Raw genomic sequence first — 12,847 nt, 5'->3', positions numbered from 1 at the left:
AATTATTTTTCTTGGCAAATCTTAAAGCTAGAAAAAAATTTCTTGAAAACTTTGTAAGAGCACCTTAGTTCCAAAGACCTGCTATCCATCAGTGATAGAAATTGAATCTGCTTTACCCTCTTCCATTTGCTATGACATTTTTTTTAATTATTTGCATTTTACAAAACCTTAACATTCCAGTACAATTTTAATGAATTACAGAGTACTCTCACATCTTTAAGAAGAGATTTGATCAATGATAATTTAAACCCTTTTAAGACATTAAAATCTGATATTAATGCCATTAGCTCAGAATAATAAAAATAGAAAGCAAAATACAGTGCTTGGTTTTAACCAGTAAAAACTGTGGATCGCCATCCCTGTCTTTTGTGGTTCCTGATACATGTTCATTTTTGTGTACAGTTTCTGCAGCTGATTTATCACTGAGGAGATCTCTTAGTCTCAAACTCTAATGATTACTGATCTTCTGGGATGACAAGCACTTGTCCATGACAAAAACTCTTCTTAATCAGAGCAGCAAATTTCTAACTTGACCACTATAACTTTGTCTTCCTGACTTTTGAAGGTCATTCACTGTTGATTGCTCTGCTTGACTGTGTGAGTTGCAGTAATAGCTGTTTTCTCTGCCAGGAGTACAGTTCCTGGCACTGTTGGCTGCCCTGAAGCTACTCCTTACATGACAAACTTTCAAGTGAAAGTTTATCAAATGTCTTCTCCGAAGAGGAGCCAGCTTTGGACATCAGTCATTCTGTTTGTAGATAGGAGCAGAGAAATAAATAATGTAATTTACAAGTGGCCTCTCACTCTGGTTTTGCTTCAAACGGACTTCTGTGATCTTTTCATCTATTATGCTGACAGTTCAAATTAACTTCTAAGACAATTCACAGTTCTTTAGATCATGTGTTTGGAGAAGGCAGCCCATGAACTCTGGCTTTCTCTAGTGAGGCAGCATGGTGATACCCACGCACCAGATGCTGACAAAATCTTACTTCATCTCCTCCTGGAATAGGTACTTGTGACTTCATCAGGTGGGCAGAAATGCAGAATTTAAAATTTGATATTTTGACTTGTAAGTGCAAGAAGAGCCCAAGATTTCTGCAGCCTTTGTAAGAACTAGATTGTTTAAGTGCATGAGATTGGAGGGGAGCACTTAAACATGTAGGCACTCGTGCAGACATAGAGCTGTCAGCTTACAGACATTTTGTCATTGCAAGAATCAGCTGCACAGTCATGAAGAACCTCTGATAGCAAGGTTGGCAGATTTTTGATTACCTGCCTCTACCAGCTATTCCCACTTCAGGGTGCCAAACCAGTAAGTTCATCGTAGACTTAACCTGACTGTCACCTTTGCCAGCACTGATATTTGTCATGTGCATAAATTGCATGAGTCATGGCTACTTGAGCCTCATTAAAAGATGCAATATCCTATTTCAGGATGTGCTTTTAATTTAGCAATTTTATTAATTTGACTTATTATTTTGCCTTCATTTGTATCCTAAGAGGAGAAGATGGAGAAAAAGAAGAGAAAACCAAGGAAGACAAAGGGAAACAGAAATTAAGACAACTGCATACGCACAGATATGGAGAACCAGAAGTCCAGGAGTCAGTTTTCTGGAAGAATATCATTGCATACCAGCAGAAGCTTCTTGTAAGCTGTTCTCTAGCTTATGTGTTTGGCTGTTGGCAGACACGTGTACCACCATATTCTGTCAATGTAAAGACAAATAGCATCTGCTGGACCTCACTTTCCACCATTGTCCATAAAAAGGACATGAAAGCAATGGTTTAATGGGAATGTTAGAGAAAACAAACACACAAACAACTTAGTATACAGGATATTAATTCTTAGGAAGACAGTTATTGCCCCAAACCTAGACATTCAGAGATGCCTGTGCATCATTGTAAAACATCCATTTTTTCTGGGAGTAAAATTCCTAAATTTTTACAGCGCCTGGTGAGACAGTAGTATTTCTCCTACCTTGAGAGAGACCTTTGGGAAATTCCAAGCTCTCCTATAAAAAGAATCAACTAAGATACAATGCTTAGCCTGAAGCAAATAAGAAAGGATGCTAAAGTTTGGTGGTTTTTTTTTGTTTTTTTTTGTTTTTTTCTTTTTTTTGTGAAATAGCAAGTTAGTATTTGTCAAGCTTTTCAAAACCTGTAGCAAATAAGACTTAATGAAAATGTAAAAGTGCATCTGAGAGTCTCTTGGTAAAATATCAGGTAATATTTGCTCCATAACTCCTTAAAATGTATGCTTTTATCAGCTAGGATATTCCATTCATATTCTCTGAGGCTAGAGTGAAATGCAAAGCAAAAACAAATACACTCATACTATGGTATATAGCATATCATTATGTAGGGATGGCCTGTTTCTAGCAAAAATGAGAGCATAGCAAAACTACAGAACTGCAGTCAAAATCTTATTAAGAAATTGAATGTTTAAATTTGGCTTTTGAACTGAGATACATTTTTTGGCAATCACATTGCAATCATGTGAATTTAGCTTATTTTGTTCTAATAGTCTCATTTTATATTTCACTAATAGTCATCTATGATTAGGGCAGAAAAATGGCAGAATTCCTGTTGGAGTGTTATAGCACTCAAAATGTGTGCTGTAAAGGTTTGTGAGTTGTCAGGAAGGGAAAAAGTATGTTTCTGCAGTCCTTTTGATAGCATCTAAATGTCAGAAAAGCTTTCTATTCATGGTACTCAGGTGACACATGAATTTTTGCTGGCCTGGTAAAAATGCAGTTGATTTTGGATAGAAAATATTAAAGATAAGCTTACATGCAGGGTTGTTTGTTTTTTTGTAAAAGTAGCAATTTGTTATATGTATGAATGTTGAACTATAGGGAAGATAGAGACTTCTGTATTATTACACTATTTTTGCATTGTGAAATCTCTGTATTGTCTCCAATTGTATTGAGATGACAATGAAAAAGATGTAAGAGGCAATTAGAAATCCTTCATCCTTTGTGAATGGAGTGGAACAAAAGATTCTTTATTCATTATTGCACATGTGGAGTAGGAGAGAACTTGAACATCACTGAAAATGTTTTTTAGTTTTTTTTTTAAAATATTTATAATTCTATTAAGAAGTTCCATAAGGGGAAAAAACCATCTCAACAGCAATTTACTAATGATGGTTGAGTTCTTTATTAGGCAAAGTATATTTATGTTCTGTTCTCTTTTCAGAATTATTTTGCACGAAACTTTTACAACATGAGGATGTTGGCATTATTTGTTGCCTTTGCCATCAACTTTATCCTTCTTTTCTATAAGGTAAATTTCTCAAAATATTACTTTTCAAGTTGCACACTGGAAAACATCTGGGTTTTGTAGTCAATATGCTATGGTAAAACTGCCTAGCCTAACAGGTTAAATACCTGGTTCATCCTACCACTTCAGAAATCTGACATGGTGACAGCTGAAATGTTTGTGTGAAGTAAAAATAGACTTCAGTGCACAAATAGCTATTGACAGAGCATTGTACTGGGACAAGGGCAGCAGGCTGAGAGGAGCACATTGCCTCAGATGCTCCATTTCCCAGTACAGTGAACCAGCCAAGCTGAGCCTTCATAGGTAACTTAAACTGATCCATGTCAGCTGAGATGTTTTCTTGTGCCATTATGCTCTCCTGAAAGGGTGTGTACAGCCAGGAGTCACATTAGTTTGAAGCTGCCTAAAGTGTCTTGACACCGATTTTGTCAAGACTTTTAGTATCATTAATGCAACTCTAGAGTCCTTGGACTTAAATAATTTTCTGGCAGAGAGCCATGGTGATAAAGACTACTGTCAGGGGTTTCTTCTAAGAGGGCTGTGCCCTTTCTTGAATTTGAAGTGATAAAATTCATCATGGACCAAATTTGGTAACATGGGCAGACAGTGAAAAAAAGGGATAGATAAAGTACGTTATCACAGATTGGTGCAACAAGATGAAAAGGTCTTGCTGAGGTATTCTCTGTGGACATTGTTATGCAAAAAAAAATTTCTTTAAAGTTTCTTTACAGTTATATTGTTCCTGGTATCATCTTTTCAGCTCAACAACTTAACTTGTAGTGTTGTAAAGCTCCTATCAAAGGAACACAGCTGTAATATTAGGTGTTTTAAACAGGTCTCCACATCTGCTGTGACAGAGGAAAAGGAACTTCCTGTGGTATCTGATGGTGAAAGTACGAAGTTGAACATCCTGGAAAGTGATGATGATGATGATGAGAGGGTCATTGCAGTGCATTATGTCTTGGAAGAAAGCAGTGGCTACATGGAGCCCACACTGAGGATTTTGGCCATCCTACACACAGTCATCTCATTCTTCTGCATCATAGGGTATTATTGTTTGAAAGTAAGAGAAAAATTATCTCTTTTTTTATAGATCTAAACTTTTTTATCTTTCTAGCGCAACCTGCTTAAGCAGGATGGGGCACCATGTAAAGAAATCTGTTTAGTTACAGAAGGTGTGTGTTAGGTGATGTGTCTATTCAGGAAGCTGTAGGCCAGAGTCTGAGTTGCTGTCAGTCAGACATTTACAACAGCAGCCTCCTTCAGAAGCTGCTTGTGAGTTCCAAAGACAAGGTGTGGATGCACGTGAAGTAGATGACAGGTTTAGATGCTGCATTGCTAGTCTGTCAGGTCATTTGAAGAGAATGCAGCATTTTGGACTACTGCTGCTGCCTGTTGTGACTATAAAATGCCTGCTGTTCATACACACACTGCTGGTAGTGTTTTGGCAGGAGTGTAAGCAACTTTCAAAGGAATATGTTGGAGAAGATCTCTGTTATGGATGTGAATGCTAAAGATGTCACTTCCACTGGTGAAATGATGATTGTCTTTAATCTCTGGAGCTGGGAGAAGTATATCTGACATGTACTTCCCCCATTTTTAAACATTTCCAGGGCAAGAGCTGTAAGTCATAGTGCAGGATAGTGCTAAAAATTAAATGGACCCTTGATATGACCCAGCTGCTCATTTATCCTTATGTCTTTATTAAGGTCTACGTGTTTCTTAATATTTTTTCTTTTCCTCTTTTAATGGCTAATAATTTGTTCTATGCTAAAAGACACAATCTAAATTTGTAACTCAAGGAAATGTTCATCATAGTACTACATTTAATGTTGATTTTCATCTCTGAGTATCCCTATAGGTCAATAGATACCTAACCAATTTTTTGTTGCATTGGTTGCTATGCAGCATGAAAGCTTAAGTTTCTGGGTTTTGAGATGTTTTCTTTTCCCAACTCATACTTTTTTGTTTGTTTCTACTATTTTATTTTGAATGTTTATTCTTTGACTATATGGGAGAAACATTGTTATCAATATTTATTTTAATTAATTGCCTTTCCAGTTCTGAACCCAAAATATGGTCCAAATATGGCTTCAGTCTCTGTTTTGGAGACCTTTAAGTCCAAAATCTTCCAAACAGCAGACCTGCATGTGATAGGTTTGCTTCTAAATATTGCTTAGCATGAAATCCATTGCATTTTTGTCATTTAACTGTCTGAAAATGGTGTTGGAACTCTTTTCTAATGTATCTAATGTAATCACCATTTTGCTTGAGTAGTTTTGATTTTCATTATCACTGTTTCAGTATACTCATGTCCACTCTTGGCTACTATTACAGTCAAGGTGGGTAATGCAAGGTGGGTGAATTTTGGGGACCTGTGAAATTGTTCCAGGAAAGAGTAGAGTTTACTTTCTTTTGGTAACAGATTTCTTAGAAAAATCCACTTAACTTGGACCACTATTTACATCTGCCTTCTTGAAATGTGCTTTTGAACCCATCCAGCAGATGGAGAGTTGTAGGCAAAGCCTGGCTAGCTGTCTCAGCTGCTGACAACTCTTTTTTTGTTACTTACGGTCTTTGTTCTTTGCAGCAAAACACTTTGTTTCCCACTGTGAAACCTCAAAAATTCTTTAACAAATAAAAGGTGCCTCTAACATTTTTGAGTATCAAAATGAAATCCAAAAATGCCACCCCAAAATAATATTTGGAACTAGAATTTCTAAGAATTAAAAAAAAAAAGTATTTTAGCTCTCTTTCACATGACTTCCTCTAATCCTTTCATAGCACTGAAAAACTGTTTTTATTTGAAAAATCCCTTTTCAGGTGTTTTGGCCATTTTTTTACAACTTTTTAGTACACGGTTATTTAATGATTCTGAATGACCTGATCCTAGTATATTAATACCTTATCTGTGTTCAGGGAAATTGTTAAGTCATTTAATTTTTTCAAGTACTACTTTTTGCTTTCTTCAGTTTTGATACTTATTTCTTTATAGCAATCAGCTTTTCTTAAAGTTTGAAGACATATCAGTGCATTTTAAATAATTCCTGTATTTTCTTTCAACTGCAGGTTCCACTGGTTATTTTTAAGAGAGAAAAGGAAGTGGCAAGGAAATTGGAATTTGATGGGCTATATATAACTGAGCAACCATCAGAAGATGATATTAAGGGACAGTGGGATAGGCTTGTAATCAACACACAGTGAGTTTTTACTTACTCTGTCTCATTATAGCCCTCAATTAATTATTCCTCTGTTTCCACAATTATGTACTTATTATCCATCTTGTCTGAAATAAACAATTATTAGGCATATATTTCTAGCAAGGATATATAAAATTTTCAGGCACCTGCAAGGCTAATGTTTACTATAATTTCTAATACTACTGTTTAATCTTATGCATTCCCAAACTTTTGCCTTTAAGTTATTTCTCTTCATAAAAGAAAAAAGAAAAGGGATAGGTTTGTTTTGGCAAGCACAGGGATGATGGTTGTGCATTGCTGTCAGTTCCAGAGTGAGCTGTGTTTGTATCACATATTTAAATTTCTGTTTCTCTGCCTGGTGGGACTGTGTGTGGGATGTAGATGCTCTAGAATCCTGTCTGCAGGCTTTGGCTCTGTTGTGCTTCTCACATTTACACGGTAGGCTGAACACCATTTGGCAGCTCTCACTCCAGAGGGTTCACAAGTGACTAGCTGGTGATAGTCACCACAGAGACTCTTAGAAACAGAATCAGTATCTATTTGTCTAAAATTTAATCTGTGTTTTTCAGGTCTTTTCCAAATAACTACTGGGACAAGTTTGTGAAAAGAAAGGTAAGGCTTATTTTTAAAAAGATTTATGAGGTTAAAATAAAATTCTAAATGCATATTTCTGTTCATGTTTGGAGGAATGTGGACTACACTTCTTTGAAATATAACTTTGATTCAATGTAAATTTTCATATTTACAATTTTAAAATACAGAGAATTTCTTACCACATTCATATAACTACTTTTAATAGGTTTCAGCCTTTTTCTACATACAGATTTTGTATAAAAAAGGAATTCAAATACGTTCATCAAATTACATGAAGAATTTTAGTATGCTTGTATGTAAGATGCAAATTACATAAAATATCTTGTCTGTATTTATGTTTTGACCTCCATACCTGAGGAACAATGTCCCTCACCCAACAGAAGGTTAAAAAGTAATTGATAAGAAACAGGACAGATTGAGATGTTTAGGCACAGGGCATAATCAGGCAACTATAACTACCTAAAAGGTATACGCATGCACTGGCCTTTTTTGTCCCTTACCTCTCTATTTTCCCATGATTTTTCTTCCCCAAGTCACCTCAATCCATCCTTTTCTCCATTTTTGCTTTCTCCCTGTAACATCCAATAACATGCCATTTATTGTCATTATTGCCATTATTGGCAGCAATCCTCTTAGTTTGATTATCTGGAGAGTTTTTTGCAGTGACTCATTTTGATGGGTTTTGGGTCTGAGGCTCTCCTGGGACTGCCCTGGAGAGCATCCATTCACTGTGAATCCATAGTTTGGGTTCCTGCCTGCCACTGTGCCACTGTAGCTCTCTAGGCTTGAGGAAATGAGCCTTTGATGGGCATTTGACTAGCTGTGCAAGGTATTCCTTGTACTCTTCCCCAGGCACAGTGTCCCTGGGCTCCTTTGTGGGTGTGCAGGTGAGCTTTTATTGCATAAGCTAATGATCTCTCAGAAACAGTCCTGTCTAAGCAGGGACTGCAGGAGCTCATTTCATTACAAATGCTATCTTAAATGCTTTCTCAGCTCACTCTTAAGAAAGAAATCTAATGTTTCTACAATAGCTTATGGCAAAAATAATCTTTTTAGTGTGGTCAAAATTGAAAAAGAGGATGTGCTTTTTATTGGATCAGATTTACCTCTCTTCACACTTTGTATAATACTTTTGGAAACATATATTTTTAGTACTCTTAGCTTTTCTGCTTTGTATTAGTCTTAGGTCAACCTGACCAAAAAGATTCCTTTGAATTGTTTATTCATTTTTCTGTGGAAATTGTTATTTTCATATTTTAGGTTGTTATATACAGATTTCTACCTCTCTCTAAGCAAAGGGGAAGCAGTAGCTCTCACAGAGTACTTGAGAAAGAAAATAAAATTCTACATTGCTTCTGTCAATGTAGTTGGTCAAGGAAGGGTCAAATCAAAAGGAAAAGAGAATTATTTTAAGTTGTGTGGAAGATTTGGTACCTTAGCTTTGGCTGAGGAACTATGCTGTATGACTTCAAATATACTGTTTTGCAAGGAAAATCTTCTTTTATATATATTTGTATTTTAATCTCCAGTCTAAAAAATAATCCCTATCATGAAGCACTGTTTTCAGGCTTGTTACAAAAAAAGTTTCTCTAAAAATCTGCAAAAATATCAATAAATATTTAAAGCATTTCCTAGTAGAAAGCTGGCAAAATACCTCCTCACCTGCAGGAGTCACTGAGTTATGATCTTGTTATAGAAAAATTTGTATTTCTTTGACTATTCTTTTTAAAATGAGAAGAGACAGATAATATTTAGGAAGGAGCTGTGTGTTCAGTCAGAATGAAAGCATGTAGATGTTTATTTCCAGCAAAATTAGTTATGAAACATGTTAAATTTTGACAGAAAGAGATAGGGCTAGTTTGAATTCACTGAAAACAATATTTTGCCGTAACTCTGTGTTCAAAATCTTGTGATCCCAATGTCATCCATAGTCATGAAGCACTGTTCTCAGGCTCCTTGTATATTTAACCTCTTGTCTTCAGATACAGGCCAAATAACTGCTGATCTACCCCATTGATTAATATTTCTGAATATTCCTTCTAACTTTAGGTAATGGATAAATATGGTGAGTTCTATGGCCGTGACCGGATCAGTGAATTACTAGGAATGGACAAAGCTGCTCTTGATTTTAGTGATGCTCGAGAAAAGAAGAAACCAAAGAAGGACAGCTCTTTTTCTGCTGTGTAAGCATTTGCCTACACTTTGTGACTGGGGCTTTTTGTTTGTTTCTTTTTCTTTATTTTGTTGGGGTTTTTTGTGAGTTAAAAATGAAGTGTTCAAAGTTTGTCATTTAGACAAAACATCTGTTGCTCATTTATGTATATTTGCATAAGGAATCAATTCTTATGTTGAATGATACAGTAAGTTTATTTAATTATAGACAATGTATATGCAGGATTCCTCTGTTTTTTTTTGTATGAAGATTTAGTTTAGTGCACAGCTGCTTGATATACCCACTCTTTTGATAGTGTCATTACAGCTGGGCTGGAATCTCCTTTTCAAGTTCTCAATTCAGCTCTGCTGGAAAGAAAGAGCGAAAATGGCACTGTGTGTTCTGGTTGCAAAGAAATGATGGAATAAATTTCAGTGCTAGTGTCTGGGAATCAGATGATTAATCTTCAAATCCTTTTGTAATTTGTTTTCCCTCAACTATGCATTTGTTTATCATTTGGGAGACAGAAATAAAGAGAGGACCCTAGAGATTCAGAGTATTAAATTCTCATTTGTAGGACAGGGGCATCTTCAGCTTTTATAAAGCATTGCAGAAAAAAACAAAGAAAAATAAAAAAAAGCTTTTTCCTGTTCTGCATTTTAAAAAAGGTATTCAACTAGATAGAACATATTTTAACAGATGGAACTTTAATGCTGTAGAGATTCTGATGTAAGGGTTTATTTAAAGTTTTCTCTAAAAGCAACATTTTATCTATGGGCATGAAAGGATTATGAGAAGTAGGCAGTGAGTCTACTGGTAGATTAGAATTGCATTGAAGCAAGGGCTGTTTTTGTAAGGATGGCTCTTCTACTGATCTTTATAAAGGTGGATATTAATAAACCAGGAGTCTGTCTGAACAATCAATCAGGTGCAGTGTAAAGGCTCAAGGACTCTGTGGCATTTCAGTACTAAACAAAATTTAATATTGTGGCAGAAGTACTTTCCAGAATGCTTTCTTCCACTCTGTTTTGCTACTCCTGTGTTATATAGGACTCATGCTTGAGTTTACAAAACAACCTACTACTTTTTATTATTGGTACAAAAACAAAATAAAAGTACTTTCCCTTCCTGTGTGCTCATACTCATACGAGGGGAAAAACATTTAAATAATGTTTCTCTGAATAATCTTGAAAAAACAGACCAGAATGAAGCAGATGGAGAAGGCTGATGTAATATTTAGTTTAAGAATCATGTCTGAAGGATGTCTGTTTTTTTTTAACATCTCTAATATCTCCTCATGTTATATCAAGTTAAAAAAAAAATTATGACCTCATCCATATTTCATGTCCTACCTGGAGGAATCATTCCATTCTCATAACAGATTAATATATTGCAGGAAAATAAAAAAAAACTATTATAAAAATTTGCAGAACCAGTCACATAAAAAATATGCTCTTCAAGAAGATACATTTATCCACTTTTTAACAGTTTCAAAAATGAATACTAATGTAGCTACTAAAAATTACACATATTCCAGATTTCAAATTTGACATTTATTTACCATGCAGTGAAGAGAGGGGTGGGAGAAGCATTGGAACTGACCCCTTACTGTAGTACTTTGGGAAGAAAATAGAGGATGTGTGACCTGGTGCAGGTTGCAGCTCTGGTGCTTCTGCCTGTGGCAGGAGGAGATGGTGCAGGCTGAGGCCAGGCCAGATACCTGGGTCTCACAACACAGAAGGGAAGGGCACTGTGCAGCATTTTCATCTTCAGTACAAGTGAGAGGGTCACCTTGACCCCTAGCTCCTACTTTTCTCTCCCTTCCCTTTGGAAAAATAGCCTGGGATTTGCATCTGTCTTTTTGCAAGGGACTTAAAGCCCTCTACTTGCAGGTGACCATGGTCCATCAAAAGCTTCTGCCTGTCACAGTGTTAAAAAAAATTTGCATTTTACTGACTCTTGAAGAGCCATCCAGCTCATCGATGCAGCCTTGAATATTTTTAAAGTGTATTTATTTAAATGTATAAATATTTTAATGTTTAATTATTTAAGTATGTTGCAGTATTATTTAACTACAACCAACTTAGAATGATGATGCAGCTGGAGCTCTCCTGTAGATTAGATAGTAAAGACAGTTAAATTTTGCACATTGAGATTGGGACAGCAGTGCTGTTTTTCCACTGTATTAGTGGCTTCTTTTGGGTTTTAAATTAGACACATCATAGATGTGGTATATTTGAGAAAATAGTGTTGAAGACACAAACATGAAATTTAATATTCAGAGGTGCCATCGTTAGCATTATTTCCCTTTCCCTTTCTAACTGCTCTTGTTTCTGTGATCATTAGTTTAGTCAGTCAACAGAGGAGCCAGATAAGGCTCAAGCATCTGCAGCAGGTGGTGACATAAGGCTAATTTGGAAAATAAACAAACACTCACATGGTAGGAGAATTCTTCCATTTCCAAGAACAAAAAAATTGTAAATAATTTTGTCCTGGAAGATCTAAAGTTTTTGTAGATTGGTGAGAAGTTAGACCACATCCTAAATATGAAACCTACAAACAATGAATGTAGTTGGCCTAAGAATGGGGAAGAATTTTAAAGGTCTTATTCTTCCTTGCCATGAGAAACAATAATCTAGGTTTTCAAAAGATTCTGGAGTGGACAGTCCTATTTTTAGTAAAGTAGTATCTCAGAGAAGAGGATTCTTCCTGGAGAACTAGCAGACTTTTTCCTCAAGTGACAGTCTATCTCTTGCCCATAATGGCTAGTGAAAAAGTAAGGAATTTTACTTGCAATAGTTTTTACACCTGAAGTCTCAAGATTTATATTTGCTGTAGTGGCACTGCAGGATTTAGAAAAGTGTGGATGTGCCTGTTTGTCTAAATAGAAGTGTATATCTGCAGGTGGGCAGGGCTTCAGCTGTTGTGGTTGATAGGCAGGCACAGTCACTGTTAATGTCCAAATTCCCAGCCTGTTCCATTGAAAGGAATGAAGGAATCTCAGTTCCAAACCTTTCCCCTTATGGATGCTAATGTAAAATACCTCCTCCTTTGATTATTTACTTGGGATTCTTAAGCCTAGTGGATCCTTGCAGAGGCTTTGTGCAGGATGCCTCAAACATAATCTGTTCTGTGCTCTGTCTTCAAGACACACAGAAAGCAGACAGGCAGCCTATAACTCATTGTTTGGTTTTGGTTACAGGCAGCCTGTAACTCATTGTTTGGTTTTGGTTACAGGCAGCCTTTAACTCATTGTTTGGTTTTGGTTCAATGCTTTTTTTTTGTAATGGTCAACTGGCACCATTCTCAGTGAAGTATCCCCTCTTGGTGTTCAATGACTGACACAAAATTTTGTCACAGTGCAATAAAAAGGGTGTTTCCTATCTAGTTGACAACTGATATAGAATGTTTTTTATCTGATGGGATGCTTTGTATTTTACCAAAAGTAACATTAATAGAAGATTTTCCTAAGTACCCATATCAAAACTCATTAACTGGTAAGAATTGTTATATTTTCATTACTGATTTTCCTTATAAGCCTTAGAAAAATGGGTCAATTTTCTGAACAAGCTCTGAGATTCATCTGATCTAAATTTGTTTGTCTTTAATGTCATCCAAT

General features: G+C 35.9%; 1 protein-coding gene across 1 annotated transcript in view; it reads left to right on the top strand.

Moving 5' to 3' along the window:
* The window catches only part of RYR2 (ryanodine receptor 2), a 416,925-nt gene that overhangs the window by 391,324 nt on the left and 12,754 nt on the right, over nt 1-12,847 (top strand). Inside the window, 6 exon segments of the mRNA XM_056487752.1 lie at nt 1,501-1,648; nt 3,199-3,285; nt 4,118-4,345; nt 6,352-6,482; nt 7,052-7,094; nt 9,126-9,259. Coding sequence (XP_056343727.1) covers nt 1,501-1,648; nt 3,199-3,285; nt 4,118-4,345; nt 6,352-6,482; nt 7,052-7,094; nt 9,126-9,259 — 771 coding nt within the window.

The sequence above is a fragment of the Oenanthe melanoleuca genome, chromosome 3, assembly GCF_029582105.1.
Source record: "Oenanthe melanoleuca isolate GR-GAL-2019-014 chromosome 3, OMel1.0, whole genome shotgun sequence".
In the NCBI taxonomy this organism is placed as follows: Eukaryota; Metazoa; Chordata; class Aves; order Passeriformes; family Muscicapidae; genus Oenanthe; species Oenanthe melanoleuca.
Note: the sequence above shows the minus strand (reverse complement) of the source record. Positions and strands in the feature narration are given on the sequence as shown.